Here is a 21111-nt window from a genome sequence, read left to right as displayed (position 1 = left end):
AACAAATCTGCTGTCTTGCATATCCTACCAGCAGTTTGTCTCAGTGTGATCCTTAAAAACAGCAGGGTGCCTAGTCTCAGCTTTTATCAAATAACATTTATAGGACACCCCACATTCCCTACCAGTGGACCACAAAGAATCAACAGGGAACTAATAGGCTGCCCTTTATTTTTTAAATGTTAGGGTCCAGCTTACTCAAAAAATACTATGATGTATTTTGTTTTGTTTTGTTTTATAGCATGGGAAAGAATGAATGAGAGGTGACCCATACAGGCTTACTTAGGAAAAATTACGGTTCGTATTACAGGCATGTTTATGCAAACAACTGTGTGTAAGGACAAATACCCTTCAAAATCACAGTTCTGCATCAGCATGAACACACGAAGTTTGCTGTAAAGTCTGTTTTAAGGGAATGTCAGTTTTTCAGTATAGGAAGAGGGAAGGCAGGGTCTAGTATGTCTAGACAGTTGTGTTCAGGGGTGTTGTCCCTAGACAGCAGAGGATATATGGCTTTTAAAGAGGACAAAGATTGGCTTTGCTATAAAAGAACAAGCCACTTCCTGGAGAGGAAGATGCACTGATTTTTTAGGAAAATGCAGACACATTGTGAGCTCCAAGGAACAGTGATCTAGAGAGGAAGGAAGAGGCTGCGGTGTGAGGACTAAACATTACCTACCTATAAACTTTGTAATTAAGGCTCATAGCCTGTTATAAATGAGTCTTTGTACAATCTTCACCTAGATGACAAGAAGCAAATGCTTTATTTTATGTCTTTATTGTTTTCCTCTTCTGCTTCTTTCCTGCTTGAAGGAAAAAAACCTTGTAAAATACACCTGTAATATGGATTTCACTCCTAGTAAGGAGGAAAGCCAAGGCAGAATATGTGTTGCAAGAGAAGCAAAAGGCTCTGCACTCAGGAAAAAACAACAAAAGTAAGAGACTATAGAGATAACCTGATAATGCAGGGGGATTTCCCAATGAGGTGCCATGACTCCATGCTTAGACACGGACTCCCTGGACTCTCAAAGTTTCAAGGAAAAGCTGGCACTGTTACGTTCACAGAATTCATATAGAAAATAGGATAAGTTTTCCAAAATTTTAATAACATAGTTTGCAAAGACAGCAGGTTAGTTTTTTTCTACAGGAAAATTCAGAAAAGCAAGAAAAATATGTGAGGGAGGCAATGGAAAACTGGTTTTTAGCTTTCATATTCCAGTAAGCACATAACATCCTTCCTTTGGCTATAAGACAGCTATATTCTCTAATATTTTATTGTGAATAAGCACAGATACAGGTTCAAGGAGTTCTCTTCCATGGTTCCCGCTGTGGCTTTTAACTTCTCAATAAATTTATTGAGTTGAGTTTCTTTCTCCATCATTTTCCAAATGATGAAATAATTCTAACAATATTATGAAGATTAATGTATTGATGTTTTACTTATCACAACTCAGTAGCTTGTGGTTTTAAAATGCGAAGAAAGGAAGTGGGGGTAGGAGAGACGTAAAATCCTTTGAACAGAGAAATAATCCTGAAATCTACTCTTCTCTTTCTTATCACTGAACATTCACCTCTTATTATGTTCAAATATGCCAGACAGTGGTTAATAATAGATAAGTGAATCTAGAGTGAAGGCCAAACACATCATTTCATGTTCCTTATCTCTGTAATCTTCATTCAGAGGAATTCTCTTCTTCTTCTGGAATCTGGGGCAACTTTTCTGGAAACCACAGCAATAGCAAACTCAGTAAGTTATCAGTCCCCACAACAAGTGTGAGTTGTGGCTGGAAGCAGAGCAGATGAAGATATTGACTAACAGCAGGTTTTTTCCATAATATCTGTCATTAGACTAAAGAAAGCATGAGTTCATGGCACACTGGCTACAAAACGAAGGATGAATAACTTAACAAGGCTTTAAGGAAAAATGCCAGAAAAAGCGTGGGGATATGGGGCATTGAAACAGAATAGTAGATTAATGCATTAGCCTCTCATTGTCAGACTAGTAAGAAGCTAGCTGAGGTTATTAATGAATGAATTGGTGGTTTCCATTTAGTAGACTTTCAGGAACATATCTCAAAGACAGAGTCTAATTTTTAGTCTGTCTTTGACAATCATCCAGGAAAAGTGCGGAAGCACATGTTTTAGGCTGGATCTGAGGACCGCTTCAAGGAATAAGCAAAACATGTTGGCAGGCAGAGCTAAATATGGGTAATGTAAAATGCTGAAGTACACCTGATGTCTATAATCTTCTCTTTATTTAAAGAGGGGGAAAATGCTGATCTGTAGGGCTTTGGAAACACACTGGATATATTTTGTTTTAAGAATTTTGTGACCAACACTGGCCCAGCGTAGTTATTGCCTCTGTAGGGTAGCTGCATGTGAGGCCTGGTGCTTTAGTCTTGCATTCATAAAAATGGGTGTGAAATGAGAAAGAATATAAGCATATTCAGAAATGCCTCCCATCCTGAGGGAGAGAATAGTTGAAACATCTTAACCACCCAATCCCAATGCTACTTCTCAGCATATAATGAAAATTAAGTTGTTTCTCTTGGACACAGAGCAGATCCACATGTCACCTCTCGACTATAAAAAGAAAATTCTGGTCTCCCTTAGCCACATCTTGTGCACTAAGAAACTACAATACAGCACACCTTTTAGGGCATGATCCTTATTTACGCTCTTTAGACAGAAATATCCCAGAGGAGAAGGCTCCAGACACTCTTCCTTCCTCTGTTTTTCAAAGGATTTTTTTCATCTTTTCAGGATGGTCAGCATGCTATTCTCAAACAGAAGCCAAAAGCTATAGCTTTTACTACAATCAGATTTAGTAGGAATCTAGCGGGAAAATCAAATGTGGAGAAAATAATAATCAAAGTTTTAATGTAGATATAGTTGTTCATGAAATCTGGTGTAGATCCAGTTTCTAGCCAGGGAAGAGCCCCCCCTGCAAATGAGTATTCTGCCTCAGTTTTCAAGCAGAAAGAGCAGGTACAACACAGTAGCAAGGTTGAACGGTAATTTTGAAGAAATCTGTAGAATTGGAAATGTCCAGAAAATTTTTAAAAGCTGAATGGCCTAAATTTAATGATCTAGGTAATTTTCATCCTCAAATACTCAAAGAATCAACACAGCAATCACAAATCTTACACTAAGAATTTTCAATAAATGTTACAAATTTGTATTGGTTTTATCTATTGGCTAGTGGTACACCTAGGAGCTATATTTAGGAAAGAGAGGGAAAGTGTATTCTAGATAACAAGAGAGTCAATAATCTGATGATAAGAATATCCATAATTTTAGAATAAACTTTGAAGGCGAGGATAATTAGGCATTGGGCAATTGTAAAATAACATAGACTGAAAAATGGATTTTCTAAGAGGAGGCTGTGTCCAAGCAATACAATATCCTTTCTTGATTGTGTAAAGGAGGTTTTGAAAATAGTAAAGTACAGCTCTTATCTAGCAGAATTTTAGTTTAGTATTTGATACAATGTCACAAGGAAAAATATTGTTTGAGATGAAGAAGGGTGTTAACAGTAGAATTGAAATTTGAATAGAATATTACTCAGAGAGAAGACTATTAATGAAGTGCCTTGAAATGGGATGATTCAGGATATATTAGACTCCCTCAGGGAGCATTTTTAGGATTAGTCTTAAATAAGATAAAATATTTCCATAACTGATGGTCCCACAAGAAATAGAAATATGCTAATTAAAGTTAATGGTAGCCCAGAAAGTCAGAAGGTCTCAAACCAGAGGAACATCAGACTAATCACATGTGGAATACGTTAGAATAATAGAAACGTAACAGAATAAAACAAGGTCATTGACTAGAGATTAAGAACAAGACTTTCAGCAGCAAACTAGGAGCTTGCCAATTAAAGATCTCTGGTGAAGAGAAAGCCTGAGAGTAGCCTATGAAGCACCAGTGTGATGCAATTATGAAAAAAAAGCAAATGTGAAGAACTATTACTGTAGCTGTGTAGGCACTGATGTGACCTCATCTGAAGCTCTCTACAAAGTTCTGACTACTCATGTTCAAGAAATGTAAAATTGAAGCATGTTCTGGGAATGGTTACTGGGATTATCACAGACAGTCTGGAGGCTTCATGTCCTTTTCATGGAGGAAGAACCATGCAAGCTAAAAGCCAGCATAGTCACCAGAACAAATAGGCATGAACTGGCTGTAAATGATTTCTGCCCAGACATGAAGTTGCATCATGACCAGAGCAATGAGGTTCCAGCACAACCACCCAGAATAAGAACAGTCAAGGAGGAAGGAAGAGGAATGGGATCAAGTTAACTTAATATGCAAGTTTATTAAGATGTTATGAAAATAATTATATAGCATGGCTCTTTGTAACAGCAGTGGACAGGACTCAGTGAGCCAAGAGGAGCCCTTGAATCCAAATGTGATCCTATGTCGACCTCCCCTCCCCCTCCTCGTCTCCCTTGAGCCCGTATATTACTTTGATCTGCCCACTCTGATCCTCCACCACAAAGGTATTCACACAAATTTACTCTCAGAGGAGGATATGACAGTCTCTCTTGAAATGTCCACTGTATATATTTCCCAAACCCTTTTAGGACTGTTTGCTCCTTTGAATAAATGGCTTGGGGTTTGTTTTTCCGGTAATCTTTTACAAGTTAAAAAAGTCTTTCTGAAGAAGAAACCACACAAGTTTTCATAGCTCATTTGCATCTTCTTTGTTCCAGTCTAAATCTAATTCTTTAAAATACTTGCCTTTTTTTTTTTTTCATTTTATTTTCTTTTTTTTAACCTAGAAGGTCACTCTGAACCAATTCACAATCTTCCTTTACAAAAACAGAATTCATCATTTCTTCTGAAACTAAAAATAGAGTATTTGCCTGATGGTATTAACTTCATTTGTTTCCTTTCTCTTTAGTTTTAGTTCAGTATGTTAAATAGCAATACGTTAAATAACCTCTACAACACTAATGGCATGTGCTTCAGTAACTTTGTGCAAATAAACTTATCGGCTTTCTGCTGCAACACTTTTTACTTAGTAAGTACAGGGCTGCCACTTTTTTAAGTCATTGATGGTTTCTGTCACAAGCATTTCCTAATGATGCTATATAAACTGAATAGGAAATCTCATTGTAAAACAAAGTTACAGCAACACACTTTCAGCATCTTTCAACAATAAACTTGAGCATGGGAACAGGATTTAAGCTGTTAGTATGACACAAAAAAAGTAATTTATGTCATAAAACAGGTAGCTGTAGAGACTCAGAATTAAGAGATGCAATACGAAGAGCAAAAAAAGTTAAGCCCATTGTGTGGAAAAACTGCAGTATGGCAATATGAATAAAATCATCCATGGATACAATTAATTAACTGCCAACATCCTTTACAATATAATAACGTTGAATTTCATAAAAGCTTTTCCTGAAGAAACACTGTAATAGTTCTGTACAAAAGCAACGTTGCTGTTTTGCTCCAGCCTTGGCTCGGTGAAGTCTACCCTGTGGGGTCATTGCACCCATGTGGAACCCTCTGAAATTCAAGCAACCTCTCTACAAGTGTCAGGGTTTGCATACAAGCTGCTTGCTGTAAGCTATAACTTCTATTTACCTACATGTGAGCAAGCTGCAGTTTTCTATCAGAAATGAGTCATCAGATTCAAACCTAAGCCCAAGCTTGGCCAAAATTCAGGGAGCTCTAGACCCACTTCTGATTTTGCAGGTTAAATGTAGGCATGCTGGTTCACATCTTGAGTAGTTCAACACATAATTGCTTTCGAAGATTTGAGCCTTAACTATTTCTAAGCCAGCCATCACCATGCCCTCCATGTGACTAATGATAGCATTCTTAAGCAGCACATTGTGGTTGGACCAGAAACTTTGTCATGCTTTTGTTTTTAAAATGATAGAAAAAGCACATGGAGAAAATTTTCTGTTGACAGTTTCTTATAGGGAAAAGAAACATTATTTTTAGTGATGCACATATTTTTACTGAAAATGTCTGTTTTCTGTGTGAAACACCAACTTTTCAGTTTGGTGATTATGGGCTCATTTATTGTCTTCAGCTGTAAAAGGAAATGAAGGTGACTTCTGATTATCTTGCTACTTAATGGATATGGTTATGAGTCAGAGCAGTCTCAGACTCCCCTTTTGCTGCTAGGCATTTTGGCAAACTCTTGGGTGATTTTTTTTTTCCTGCACAGTAGCAGGAATGGGAAGTAATGTCCCATTCAATTCTTTCAGCTGGGACTACTATTAATTATTTTCAAGGTTTCCCTTAGGAAGACACTCTCACAGGAAACATGCTCTTAGTCTCACCTATATGTGCAGGGTGGTTATGCTTCTGGGAGGCAAATCACTCCAGGCTAAGGGGGAAGACAAAAATGTTTTGGTTCTTTTTTTTTTTTTTTTCTGTGAATTCTCACGAGGGACTTGGGTTTCAGTGCCAAAAAAAGATTTTATGGAGCAGTGAGGTCCTGACTACGTGAGCACTGGCTAGGTTAAACGTTGGACTCAGGCTGAAGGATTAGCTTAAGATTAATATTGTCACAAGGAGGTAATAGAGCTTACTGAAAATAGTTATTCAGCCATTAGTAGGGAAATACGCCTACCAGCATTCCCCCAGGTACTGCCCATGTAGCTTCAGCTGTTGCATATACATTGCTTTTTATCTTTCGACCTTGTTTTTTCATAATTCTCACAGCATTGCGAGTGAAGAGAAAAAGTACTCAAAATAAGCCACAAGCATCTAACTCCCAGCTAGACGGAACAGAGGCAGAGGCGGCTGGCAAGCGCCGAGGAGGAAGGCAGGTTCAGGCTGTTCGGCTACTGAGCATCCCCTAGTGACTGGCTCTTCCCATTACAGCCTCCTGCTTTTCTGAGTCCACAAAAGCAGCACAGAGACGAGAAGCCCGGCTTCTCAGAGTCCGAAGAACCGATTACCGCAAATAAAGAAGTCCTAGACTTACAACAGCACCCACAAGCTACAAAATAAGTCATCACTTCAAGAAAACAAGGACCTCTTTTTAATCCAAGTATGTAACTTGGGATTAAAAAACAGCTGGCATCCCTTGTTTGACATACCAAAACAGGAACTGAAGACGCTTCTACAGATATACTATCTTTCCACTTAAAAATTAACTAATGACTCATAAATCAAATAATGAAACGAGGGATTGTTGGTATTATTTCCCCACTGGATGCTACAGCACGTTAAAAACTTTACATTTCATAGACAGATAACAATGTGCTTTTTTTGGTCATCTATTGGACTGCTTGCTGTATTTGAATGATGAGGATGGGCAAGTTTCGCCTCAAGAAAATCCTGCAAGCTGTAGAGCTTGCTGGTAAACAAACAGGAAAAAATCATCTGCTTCGGCAATATGTGGGATTCTTTTTTTTTTTTTTCTTCCCTGCAACAGTAACTTTTTTTCTAAATACTTTCACCAGCTTCAGGAAAGGGTGGGTTAGAGTCAGGGGTTTCCTGAGCCTTTTCAGAACATGGTTTTAACGTAGCCATGTGTTCAGAAGAGCCCCTAGAGAGTCTTGTTTTGGAACACTCTGACGCCTACACATTATTATCTTTGCTACGTTTTGCAGTTTTGTGTGAAATTTATTTTTAATCTTTAACAAAACATGCCCCTGTTTATCTTAAATTCAGAAAAGGTTTAATAATTTAAAACAAAATAACTTTTTAAATAATTAGATTTACAATGAATGCCAAAACATAAAAGCATAAAGCAAGTTAACAAGAAAGGACTTCTTAAAGATCAAAGAAAATGTGTTTATTTGATTTGATTAAAAACAAATAAAAAGTACTTTCACTTTAACAGGTTATAACTGGCTGTTGACAGAAACCAGTGAAAGAGTTTCCCAGTCCCACAGGATAAAGGTTTTCTTCTGATAGAGGTTCACGTACTCAGAACAGATTGCCCACTGATACGTCAAAGGAATTATATTTTGAAAAGCGACAAAGCTGCATCAATATTAAAAACCGTGGATACAAAGGCAAGTTTCCTTGGACAGCATACTCCTTTTGCTATTATTAAGTAGGACTGATGGTGTACATCAATGGGTATTTCCATCTTCCATCCCTCTATACACAAAAAAGCTCTGGGAATGGGAGAGGTAAAAAGTACCATTTAATTTAGTGGAAAGGCAGGATATATTAGCTCAAAAACTGCTTTAACATAGCAGTAGAGTTCCCAGAAGTGAGCTGGCTTCTGTAGATCTCCTCCTGCATGGGCAGAGAAGGCTGGTATGTGGCAGCCTTTGCCCTGCCAGCCACGTTGTGCCTCTGTCGTGACAAGCTTCGAGTCCACGGGGGAAGTCTCTCCCTGAGGCTCCAATAGGAAATGTACAGACCTCTCATGAAATGATGCCGTGCTGGGATCCAGCAAGAAAAAGCTAAGTAATTGAAACAGGAATTTGCTTTAAGTCAGGATGTCTAAAACTTTGTTTAATGAGGTTTTATGTTTGTTAATACCAATTTAACTGCTAAAAGAGCATTTGAAACAGTATGGTTTTTTTTAAAAGAGTAAACACTTTCCTCATTTCTAAAAGATAAAAGAATCCATGGTCTAAAGATCACTTGAAACCTCAGTGAAGTCCCCCAGCTAAACCAAAAAGACCAGATTTGACATTCCAAAAATGCTGAGGTAAAAAACATCCAGAAAATATTTAAAACATTCATACATTTCAGACCTTCTCTACACAAAATGATGAAAAAATCATTCTTAAAAAAATAATAATTTGCAGGTTATCTTTAAAAGCAACATGTGAAATTCATCATCCTAACTTTACAGAAGTAATCATTTTAGAGGAGCGCTAGTTATTTTCACCCTAATTTTAGAGCATCCACATACTCTAAAGAGTATGTCCACATATTAAAGAGTGCCCACATACAAGAATGGCCTCTTTAGCAACCACAGTCACTGCGTCTCACTTTCCACCCTGTTACCATCGGCCTGGAAGATGCCTTCAGACAGACTATCCAGACCTGCACGCCAGCAACACTCCCCGGCGGGGCTGCTGCGCCTGGGGCAGTGCCTGTGGGCTGCTGTCTGTACTCTGGCGAGCCCGGTGCTGGGGGCAGCCTTGAAATCATCTGCAACACAGAGGGCAGCCGTACCTACTGCTTCTGAGCAGTGGAAGCACTCATCGCCCACCACATGCTCTCATTTTTGATCAAAGGTTTGGTCAGCCTGACAGTTGCTCATGTAACTCCTATTAACTTGCAGCGGAGCCGCAGAGAGGAATGAGATACTACTCCAATCATCCGCCATTGAGATGCTCACTGTAAGATCATTAAAACAAAGCTGGCAGTGAAAAAAAATCAAGCCTTGCTCCAATTTAAAATACTTGGTAATTTGATGAGAAAATATGTGTGTGATTTGTGTTTATGTCTGGAAGTTTTCCCTAGCGTGAAAGCCTTTAAAGGAAAACCAGATCTTTCTTGCAATGTATGTTCTTTCATGTTATGCAGCCTAGACTGCAGATTGCAGTGATGTCAAAAATGTACATGGAGTGATTGCATCCTGTCTGTGTCCTGCAAGAATGACTTTGAAATTTAGATGTTTCATCTCTACAGTCATATCCTGATCAACAAACTCAGTCAATAAATAAATACATTTAGTGACAAACCTAGCTTTTTCTGTAAGCTGCAGTTAAACAGGAACTTGATTTGTTTTTTGTATTCACATCTATTCTATAATAATGAATCCAGCACCACAATACCCGAGTACCCATTATAATTACAAGATCAGAGAAACCTTTGTGGTACCCATTTTCCTAAAAATGATTTAAAAACCCCAGTCCTCCATTCTCATTCTTTTGAAGTCTTTGCTTTAAGCCTAAGACCTGAACACAAAAGGCCAGAACTTTGGTTAAAACATTCTTAAGTGGTGAACTGATTTTGCCCAAGAAAGAGGAAAACAGAGTATAAAGCGTATGATCTTTTCAGTAATTTTTTCCAAAGCTCAGAGTGCCATTAAAACATATATAAATTTCCCATTTAAATATTGCTTCTTGTGCAAGATGTCATGATTGTCATGTATGAAATTTGTAGCACCAGGGAAATTTGGGGCAAAATCTCAAAGGGTTGAGTGATCTCCAGGTCTCAGAAGAAATACGTAAAATAGATACGCCAGACACGTATCAGGGGCTACGCATCGAAAGCTGTGGAAAACTTTGTGATTGTTGGAAAGTCCTTCAAAGGTCTTTAAGTGCAAACTATATGAATTCCGTTACCATAGTGTTATTTTGGCTATTAATACCTGCCTACTAACACAGCAGCTTTTATCCACCATTCTCAAGACTAATTTCCAAAGATTAACCTGCTGGAGGCCCGTCCCTGTCGGTCACTGACAGAAGGTCGGGGCCTCGAGGGCTGCCTGAGGTCCCTGATAGAGCAGTGCACCCGGACACCTCGCGCCTGCACAGCACTGCCCAGGGAGGCTCCATGGCTGGCCGCGTTTACCTCAGGGAGCACCGCTGCCTCGTTTCGCTACGACGTGACGCTGCTGGGGTCACCCAAGCTCTCTGCTTTTGCCGCCTGTGGCCCACTAGGAGAGGAAGGGTTTGACCAAGACAAGCAGCCCGCACCTGACACCACAACATGGCCGCCGCCGGCCTACCGCGGGAAGCCATCGCCCAACTCCAGCTCCTGCTTGGGGCCAGGGCGGTACCAAAACGGCTGGCTTTTGCCGCCATGGGGGAGCAGTGCGGTCAGTCTACGAGCAGCAGCCCTGGAAGCAGGCAACCCATGGCCGAGGAGGACACGGGGCCGGAGAGGGACCCCTCACCCCACCGCGGGCCAGAGCCCGCCGGCCGCCATCAACCGCCGCCCCCTCGCTCACGGTACCCGCGGCTCCGCCCCCCATGCGAGGCCCCGCCCCTCCCCGCGGCCCCGCCCCTCCCCGCACGGCCGGTTGCGGGGCGGGGCGGGGAGGGGAGGGGCGGGGCGCTGTTCCCTCCTTGCGTCTGACGCAGCGCGCCGGGGGCGGAGCGGAAGTGAGGAGGAGGAGGAGGCGGAAGTGGCTGGGCGTGCGGGGTCAAGATGGTGAGTGCGGGCTGGCGGCGGTGCTGGGCCGAGGAGCGGGCCGGGCCGGACCGGATCGGACGGCGTTCGCCTGTCTACCCCGCTCCCCCCTTATCCCTCCCGCGGCCGTTGGGGTCCCCGGGGGTGGCGGCCGTTGGGCGAGGGGCGCTGGGGCCGTGCTGAGTCATGGGGGTCGGGCGCAGCCATGGCGGGCGCTGGTGCTGGCGGCTGGGGGGCCCTCACCGGGGGAGAGGCGTCCGGCGTCCGTCCCCTTCCCCTCCCCGGCGAGGGCCGGTCTCCATTAGGCATCCTCACGGGAGCTCGGGGCCGGGAGGGTGCCTGGGAGCTGGGGGGGACGGGACGGGGAGGCCGAGCGGCCCGGTAATGCCGGTGGAAGGTCCCGCCTCGGTTCTCTGCGGTGGGTAGCGGTGGTGTGACCTCCTAAGACGGGCCGGGCACTGGCGTGACTTGAGAGCGTTACTTTTTGGGGAGGATTTCATGGTTTTCTCCTTACGTTTGACTTTCACTTTGCTCTTGTCACATCTTGCAGGTAATGTATCTCTTTAATGCTTTCAGTGACCGTGATCTCAGAAAGGTCTGGTCAGCGTTGAGTATGTTAGTTGGTAGATGCTTTATATGCATGTAATAACAGGTATTTTCAGGTTTTCTAATAGCTGTTAGGTTGTTGACAGTTACCACATTAGTACAAAAGACCTTAACAGTCAGCATGAGTTTTCTGTTAGATCTGACAGTGCTCCTGGAGGAAACTCCTGCACTGAACAGCTCATCACTGTCACCTTCCAGAGATTATTGCTGTCACCTTCCAGAATTCATTATACATCGGCCTATTGGTGGAACAATTTGTATGAACAATCCTAAAGTCACTTCAATAAAATCAGGCAGGTTAGCATGAAATCAGTGGTCTGGGTTAAGATGGCTTTATTTAGTAAGTCTGTGGATGTGTGTTTTTCTGGTCTTCTGCTACAAGCTACTGTTCTTCCTTTGCCCTTTCAGTTAACTGGCATACTAGACCACTTGCATACACCTTGTCCTCTATGGCAGCCTTAAACCGTGGATAAAATCAATTTGATCTTACTTGATTGTGTCTGTATTGAAGTGAATGAAGGAGTGCTCAGCCATGTTCCTTTCTGTTCTGTCAGCTGAGCATGACCTGCCTTCTTCCTTTCCATCCCTGCAGCTCAGGGTGGGAATGAAAAAGGGGTAATTGCAAGTTTAACTGTTTGAGCCAGATCCTACAAATGTATTATCAGTACCTTTAAATGTTATCAGATTCTCTGAAAAAATTCTAATTTAGTATGGGGTTTGTGTTTTGGTGAGGGGTTTTGTTTGTTTGTTTTTTAAAGAGACCCTAATGTCTAGGGCTTGTGCGTGAGTAGTTTAAGGAGTCTTTGAACACTTTGTTTCATTTCCCTGGCCTAATGGCCCATACGAAAGGGGTCTGGTTCTGTTAAAGTAATCCTAACTTTTTTGGTTCCAGAATTCCAGAGGTGGTGCTGCTCTGTTGAAAGATAGTATCCCAATTACTGAATTTTCAGCCTCAGGACCATTTGAAGGTCATGATCTTCTGCGTAGAGGGTAGGCTTTACTTGTTGATTTGTGCTGTAGCAAATGTTGAACTTTAGATATAGGAAGAAAGTATGTGTTAAATGTTGGCTTTTTAAGAAGGTTCTTGGAAGGTGTATCACAAAAGCTATAGCCTAAAGTGCATGTATTTAATCAGATTGTCCTTCAAGTGTGAATTTGCTGTGAAACATCACTTCAAGAAGTAGATAACATTAATGGACTCTTACCTGTGTGATACTCCTCTTTTCTAAAGAGATGGCAAAGTATTAATGATTATGAAAGGTATGCTAGTTGTAAAATACATGTATCTGAGCGTGATATAGCACTGTGGGAAATGGTTAATTTCAGCCTTGGTACAAGTTAATATAGTAAAAGTAGTGGGTTTGGGTTTTGTCATTTTACATGAGTGCAGAACTATGTACATGTCTTGAATCTAAAATAAGTTATGGAGTTTAAAATGTGGGTAATAAAACTATGAGTGGTGGGGGAAGTTATGTACAATATTCAGTTGCAAAAGCTTGGAGACTTCTAAAATTAGATACCATGCAGCTTGGACATAATTAAATCTATGATGTTTTAATTTATTAATATTTGTCTCTATTTCTGAAAAGGGTCAAGGAAGAAAAACTGTCATTCTGTCTTGTCAAACATAAAGAAAAAAGGATGCCTGAAATTTAAATTCTTTTTCTTCTGCTAGTGCTGTAGTTAGAGGTCTTATTTGCTGCTTCACTATTAAGCTTTTTTTTTTTTGTAGTTCAAACTGTGCTAATTGTGTCTCTCTGTGGGCTGATATTTGTATCTGAGATTAGTTTTGGAATGCAACTTAAACAATATCCTGATTTATTTGAAGTTCAATTTTTTTACTTGTATTTCTAGCTTTACAAGTGTGAAAAATGAATTGTTGCCTAGCCACCCGCTGGAGTTGGCAGAAAAAAATGTAAGTATAACATGGAGTGTAGCCATCTTCACTCTTAACTGATTATGAAGTTTAAATTAACAATGTGGTTACCTGGACTGCTTTGTGTGGTAACAAGCAATGAACGGGGTCTTGCCTTTAACAGAATAAAGATGTTCAACAATAGTAACGTTTTATTCATATAAATGACATTGTTGGCAAGTTTGTTTAATGTTGACCTCCTACTTGTGACTGTCTGCACTTCAACTAGGTAAGTGGGCTTCCACGTAGGGATTTACTTAGCAAGGTTTTGTCATCTAAAAGTTACTAAGGTAGTTGTGTGTGCAGGCTCTATAGTTAGGTGGGGGGCACACCTGCCACTTCTGGAAGGCTGATCCTCCCATTTTGTTTATAGGTTTACCATATATCTTAGTTTTCAGACTTTCAGCCTGTGAACACAAAAATATTTTTCATTAAATTACTTGATCCCATCTAGAAATTTTATACATACAGTGTGTTGTAAGTGTATGCAATCTTGTTCGGTTTCGTCATCACTCGTGGACCACTGAAGAGGTTGAAGGTAAAGGGAGACTAGACAGCTTTGGCTAAATAGCTGGTTGAACTGAATCTCGTCTCTGGTAGCTGTTTTGTCAGTACAGATTTGTTCTAATAAAATGTCCTGAAGCAAAGGCAGTATATCTGGATAGAATGTTCCAAATTGCAAAGCTAATCAGCATGACAAAGTCTGAATGTAATTCAGACCATCTAATATATTCTAATTCTAACCAGTGCTAGTGTTGTCTTGAGTTAAAAGGATGATGTTAATGTGACACCAACTTCACAAGCTTATTTATAAATACTATAAATGTTTCAGAGCTATTTTTCATTTGATTTTTTTTTTTTACAACTGAGTGCTATAACTTAGTTTTTAACTCTGTTCTTGCTGTATAAAACCTGCATAATTAAAAGAATACATGCTAGAGAGAAAAAAAAAAAGTACAGAAGTAATTAAAACAGACAATGTGATCCCCTAGGGAGTATGTGAAACTAATGGGGTTTTTCCCACATATTGTTTGGTTAGTCTTTCTGTAAGTTTGTGGCCGATTTATCTAAGAATTATTTTTATGTACATTTGCATGGGAAAAGGCTTATCTTAGCCTGACATAGTTATGGTTGTTTTTACTGCTGTAAATGGTAGGTTATTCAGGTAGCAGTAGTAGAAACCAAATCTTTCTGCTACCCAGCTAAAGGACCCTTACTTTTATAAAATAAAAGAAATGGAAAAACGATGTGACCAGAATTGTGAGTTTGGGATGAGGCATATAAATAGTATTTTCTGCTAACTTTTGAAGTGTTCAATATAGGTTGTTATGAAGAAAAGGCATGTTATGCCTTTGACTTGTATTTTCCTGTTGACTTTTGGGATCCCTCCGCATAAACAGGATGATATTCTTATACTAGTAGGCTTTTGTCATGGTGATTGAGTACAGGTTTTAAAATAAGATGCTTGTATTTTTTGTTTTACTTTACAATATTGTGTTAAGTGAACATTACAGGCATGTAGTCACTACTGTAAAAGCCAAATTTGAGACTGGATTACTCAAGCTTTTAAGTTTAACATTAAGCATAAGTTACTTTTGTGTACTTTAGTATTCTTGAACCAGCACTTTTTCATTAAAAGAACCCTCTACTAGATAGATTTTCTTTGTCTTGCTGATCAGTTTTGGAGCAGTTGGTAAAATTGTGAGCTTTCCTTTGCTTTTCAGAGTCATATGGAGTATATGTGGTGCTCTGTCTTCCTACTTGACCAGAAAAGAAGTATTTCAAGTGTTTTCAAGTAGAGTCTTTGATGACTAACAATAACATCAATTGTGGCTTTAAAGTTTGTGTTCTTAGGTTAAACCAGACTTAGCTTCCAATTTGTGCTGACAGTATTTTAGTAAAGTAGTGCAAAGCTACACCACTTGGTGGTGTTACATGACCTGATTGTCAAAAATAACAAAATAAAATGGCTACTATTGATTTGTAATAAAATCCAGCAAAAAGCAATTTCAGTTTCATAAAACAAGTATTACTGCATCATTATCTTTCATGTACAATTGAGACACATATGACTATCACTGAGTTTTTACATATACATTTAATAAGCATGCTCATTTAAGTAGGATGTCACAAATCTTTTCTATGGCTGTACTGGAAAGTAACTTTTCTAAAATAAAAATCAATGTTGTTTATGATAGTTCCAGTTAAATCAAGATAAAACAAACTTTGCCACGCTGAGAAATATTCAAGGACTCCATGCACCTTTAAAGCTGCAGATGGAATTCAGAGCAGTGAAACAGGTAGGCATTTTTATCCAACTGGTATAACTTAAACCACTTAAAAAAAAAAATTTTATGTTGGATCATGCTTTCAGAGAGACATCTTTCTTTATTGAAATACCTTATGTTTCCAAAACAAATTCTTCCACCGGACTGCTTTTATTAAAACCAACCAACCAAACACTGCTATTAATAGTTTCCAGAACAGTCAATATGCTAAAGCATTTCAGCTGTTGTTCTTTTATTGGTTACTTGGTGAAGTGGTAACTGCTCTAGATTTTCTGTGGACTAGCTTCCTGTAAGCCTTCAGAGAAAAGCAGGAGGAATTGAGTATTAATTCTTAAAATTAATACTCTCCTCTGTGGAACGTATGACCTTCATGGGGAGGAGTCTCTGCACCTGTGGGGTAAAGAGACTTAGAGGTCTGAAGGAGGTAGTGATTTGGGAGTGGGTATAGAGGTAACGTGAAACCTGAAGCAGAGAATTTGCTATGTGCTTATTTTGTTCCACAGCCTTTCTTGTAAGATCAGGGGAGGTCTACAGGGAGTTACGTTCAAAGGTTTTAACTCTTATTTGGGAAGCTGAGTCTCCCTCCTTTTCTTCATCTCCTAGGATGGAGAGTAACTGGAGGGAGGTTGACTTTGTCCCTTAGGAAACATGGAAAACTCATTGGTACTAGTAAACTTTTTTTTGGCTTGTTGAAGGTTGTCAAGCTATTAAGAGTTGTTCTTCCAAGTGAGTTAGAGCAATTTTATACTCCCTTCCAGTGGATCAGGTGCTACTGAACCACAGTGAGCTGCATTAAACTTGGCAGAAATTACTGGTCCTGCAGATGTGAAAGTCAGAGAGGATGTATGAAAACATCCCTTGATCTCAGCTGGGCTGTCTTGTGAGGAAAAATCTTTTTCCTAACTTATGTGAGGAAAAAGGCAAAAAATGAGGCAGGTGAGGATACCCTGCTACTGTGTCTCCACAGGTATTCTTGGGGAATGGGTGAGTGAAATATGGTGATTAGAAGGTTTTTCACTTCCAGCTTCATGTTAGATATACAAGTTCTCTTGTGGTTTTATTTCACTTTTCTAAAATATAGCTAGCAGCTAAGCACCATGCAGCCGTTCGCTCGCTCCCCTCACAGTGGGATGCGGAGAGAATCAGGAGGGTAAAAGTGAGAAAACTTGTGGGTTGAGATAAAGGCAGTTTAATAGGTAAAGCAAAAGCTGTGCACACAAGCAAAGCAAAACAAGGAATTCATTCACTGCTTCCCACGGGCAGGCAGGTGTTCAGCCATCTCCAGGAAAGCAGGGCTCCATCACACATAACGGTGACTTGGGAAGACAAATGACATCACTCTGAGCATCCCCCCTTCCTTCTTCTTCCCCCAGCTTTCTATGCTGAGCATGACATCCTATGGTCTGGAATATCCCCTGGGTCAGTTGGGATCAGCTCTCCCGGCTGTGTCCCCTCCAACTCCTTGTGCCCCCCCAGCCTGCTCGCTGGTGGGGTAAGAAGCAGAAAAGGCCTTGCCTCTGTGTGAGCACTGCTCAGCAATAACCAAAACATCCCTCTGTCATCAACACTGTTTCCAGCACAAATCCAAAAGACAGTCCTGTACTAGTTTCTGTGAAGAAAATTAACTCTACCCCAGTGTCCGGGTTTCAGCTGGGATAGAGTTAACTGTCTTCCTAGTAGCTGGTACGGTGCTATGTTTTGAGTTCAGTGTGCGAAGAATGTTGATAACACTGATGTTTTCAGTTGTTGCTAGTAGTGTTTAGACTAATGTCAAGGATTTTTCAGCTTCTCATGCCCAGCCAGCGAGAAAGCTGGAGGGGCACAAGAAGTTGGCACAGGACACAGCCAGGGCAGCTGACCCGAACTGGCCAACAGGGTATTCCATACCGTGGGATGTCCCATCCAGTATAGGAACTGGGAAGTGGGGGCGGGGAATCGCCACTGGGGGGACTAGCTGGGTGGCGGTCAGCGGGTGGTGAGCAATTGCACTGCGCATCATTTGTACATTCCAGTCCTTTCATTATTGCTGTTGTCATTTTATTAGTGTTATTATCATTATTAGTTTTTTCTGTTCTGTTAAACCGTTCTTATCTCAACCATGGGTTTTGCTTCTTTTCCCGATTTTCTCCCCCATCCCACTGTGGGGGGTGGGGGGGGGAGTGAGTGAGCGGCTGCGTGGTGCTTAGTTGCTGGCTGGGGTTAAACCATGACACCCAGCCAAAACCAGCACATACAGATACGCCATTCTTGGAATGTTTAGGATCTGAATGCTGTGTGTACCACTTGAAATGTTTCTGTAATGCTGTCAGTGAAGGGTACAGAAGAGAGTGTTGAAAGTAAGTGGGAGTGGACTCGAAGCTTAAGAATTGTTGGGATCGGAGAAATAATTATGATTTAGATTAATTGCAAGGAGGATTGTGTTTAGATGTGAAAATCAATATAGGTCTTTCACTTACATTCCTGACTTGTGTTGGATATGTAGGAAACTTAGAATGTAGTTTCCAAACACTGTAGTATATGTCAGTCACCCAGTACTGACCTCAGGTCGTAGATGTGTTTTTTGCAGTGAGCCTCCCCAGCTTTATGTGATAACAGAGGAGAAAAAAACCTACTCTTTTTTTTTCTTTAACCTACACTATTCATCGTTGTTTTTGAAGGAAGAAGTAACTTTACCTGTTGCTTTTCTCAGTCACTTCACACTGAGAAATACAAATGTAAACCCCCTCAATTTCAGACTTGCAGAAACTTGAACTCTTTTTGTCTTTTCACAGGTCCAGCGTCTCCCATTTCTTCACAGCTCAAACATAGCACTGGATACTCTGAGGGGAAGCGATGAATGCATCGGTTTTGAGGATATCCTTAATGGTAAATACATTTTGTTTTGAATGTTATGGGAACATTTAAAAGTAAAATTTGGGAACTGCAAAGTTCTTTGCCTCTACGGAATAAGAGAATTAAATGCACAAAATACAAAGAAAAAATTGAATTCCTGAAGGCAAAGAAGTACTGGGAGAAGGAGAAATAAATGTTATTCAGCTGCTAGTTGTGCAGAAATTACTCTGAAATATTGAGTAAGGCAGTATTTGCTTGTAGGCTGGGTTTCTAAAGGAGTAGAAGATTATGCACTTAGATTGTATGCCTGTTTCCCCAGAAACCTTTGAACTACTTGTGCAGATTTTGACAGGTGGAGGTTACAAAGATACAAAGTTTTTATAAGTTCTATAATTAAAAAGAAAGAAAGTCTAGAGGAGAGATACTGAACTAATGAACCAGAGATGTGGCAGGGGGAAGGCTCCCTCAAATTAACTCACCAGTTTGCAGTTGTGTGGTGGGCTACTGACTGACAGTTAGTATGTGTGGAATAGAATAAACCTGGAAAAATAGTTTGAAAAAAATTATTTCTTTCTAGCTGGTAGTTAAGGACATGGAAGGAGGCAGAGGGTATTTTGAGGTGGGATTGGAGAATGGAAGGACCCAGGGAGGTAGGAAACTGGAAATAATGGAGGAGTAAGTGGGATTCTAGAGGCATGAGTTACCTCTGGGATTATTTTCTGGGATGGATTTACAGGGAGCAAGGGAAGGAATCTTAGGTTATTGTGATTCAGGGGGTAGAGCAGTGTCAAACGTTATTTATAGGAATTTGGTTATTTACCATTGCTCACAACAAGCTATTACGTATTATGGAGTGCTGAGGAGTGAGTGGGTAGAAGTGGTTTTGGTTAAGTTTCTATTTATCAGCTGGGGCTAGATTAGATAACTTTGGTGTCTCTGGAGGAATCAAAGGCATTAATATGCCTTATTTATGGAAGGAAGACACTCCAATAAACCCATAAAGAAAGGTCTATTTCTTCCAAAGTGCAGTCACAACCATTTTTCTGGTCTTGATTTTTTTTTTTATTTTTAATTTTTATTTTTTGTATGGAAATGAAGTTCATACTGTCAGTATTGGTATCTCTTGTGTGCTCTGCACATTCCTTGATAACCTTGGAGTACAGTGGCTAACATCAACCATACTCTACAGAATGGAGGAATCTCAGAGAGATTTAAGGGCATAGAAAGTCTGTGAAACTAGGCGGTTAGGTGGAGAAGAGAAACTATGAATATGTCCCAACTAACAGAAGGGAGGAGCATGAGCTCCTATTGTGCAGAGAAGTTGCATTGGAAAGAGATGTGGGGCACTGATGGGGAAAAGAGCTTCAGTCAGACTCGAGTTTTCTTAAACACAAAACTCAATCAGCCTTGAGATTCAGGCTATAGGAGACTGTGCTTATGTAGAACTGATGGTTTTACTCGAAGTGTGTGTGGGGGGGGGGGGGGGGGGGGGGGGGTCCTTATGAAACACTGTTCCACTATAGATGTATTTGTTATCTCATCATTACTTTGGATAGAGACTTAGGAGTTACAGACCTACATTGTGCAATACTGTCAAAAATCAGTCAAGTAACTGTTGCACTAAGCATTAGAATGGAGGAAAAAAAAAAAGGTCATGTTCATAGTTACTGTTGGTCTCTGTAGCTTGATAAAAGCCTCATGCTGTCAACTTTTTTTTTTTTTCCAGATCCTTCACAGAGTGAGGTTATGGGAGAACCACACATGATGATGGAATACAAGCTTGGTTTATTGTAACAAAACGTACTCTGCAAAAGTGTTTTGTGCGTGTCTTTATACTGCAGATTTAAATACATGATAAATTGACACTCACAGTGTTAAGCAGTCCTACAGTTATCATTTGCCTTCCTTGATGACAAGGCGCATTAAATGTTTAAAGTCTATAAATTGTTCTGTGCTTGTTGTCAATTACATAAATGTCTTGTAACTAGGTAGTTTAAATAATGTCTCTTCGTACACTGCTCAGGACAGTAGCTTCTTAACTATGGAAATGCTATATATGTATACAAGAAATCCAAAAATACCCATGCATTTTAAAACTGATTACTGTAGGTAAATGCATTTAATGGATGTTCTTGCAGAAGAACTTTTTAAGGGGGAAAAGAAGGTATTTTCCATTGAGTAACTTTGTTCATGAAAATTTCCATACACTTTTTAAACTATTGAATAAAAGTTTGCTATAAATGCTGTTGCGTTCCAAAATATATTTAATCATAAATCAAGAATCTCTTATCCACAACACAAACAGTGTTGTTCCTTTTTCTTGCAGTATCTTTGAAGATCTTTAATGTCTACACTGCCAATGGAATCCTGCTACATACATTTTATCCCCCCTGTTGACAGTTGTTCATGAGTGAGCCGTTAAGCTTTTGTGTAGAATTGGAAGTATTGCTG

General features: G+C 40.2%; 1 protein-coding gene across 1 annotated transcript; it reads left to right on the top strand.

Moving 5' to 3' along the window:
- The first annotated feature begins 10929 nt into the window (after positions 1-10929).
- LOC115353190 (proteasome maturation protein) lies at positions 10930-20901 on the top strand. Its single transcript, XM_030042175.2, has 6 exons — positions 10930-11040; positions 12518-12615; positions 13480-13540; positions 15739-15840; positions 18600-18693; positions 20387-20901. Exons 1-6 carry the CDS (start codon positions 11038-11040, stop codon positions 20452-20454), a joined length of 426 nt encoding a protein of 141 aa, XP_029898035.1. The 5' UTR covers positions 10930-11037; the 3' UTR covers positions 20455-20901.
- Positions 20902-21111: the final 210 nt, after the last annotated feature.

The sequence above is a fragment of the Aquila chrysaetos genome, chromosome 19 (assembly GCF_900496995.4).
Source record: "Aquila chrysaetos chrysaetos chromosome 19, bAquChr1.4, whole genome shotgun sequence".
Classification (NCBI taxonomy): Eukaryota; Metazoa; Chordata; class Aves; order Accipitriformes; family Accipitridae; genus Aquila; species Aquila chrysaetos.
Note: the sequence above shows the minus strand (reverse complement) of the source record. Positions and strands in the feature narration are given on the sequence as shown.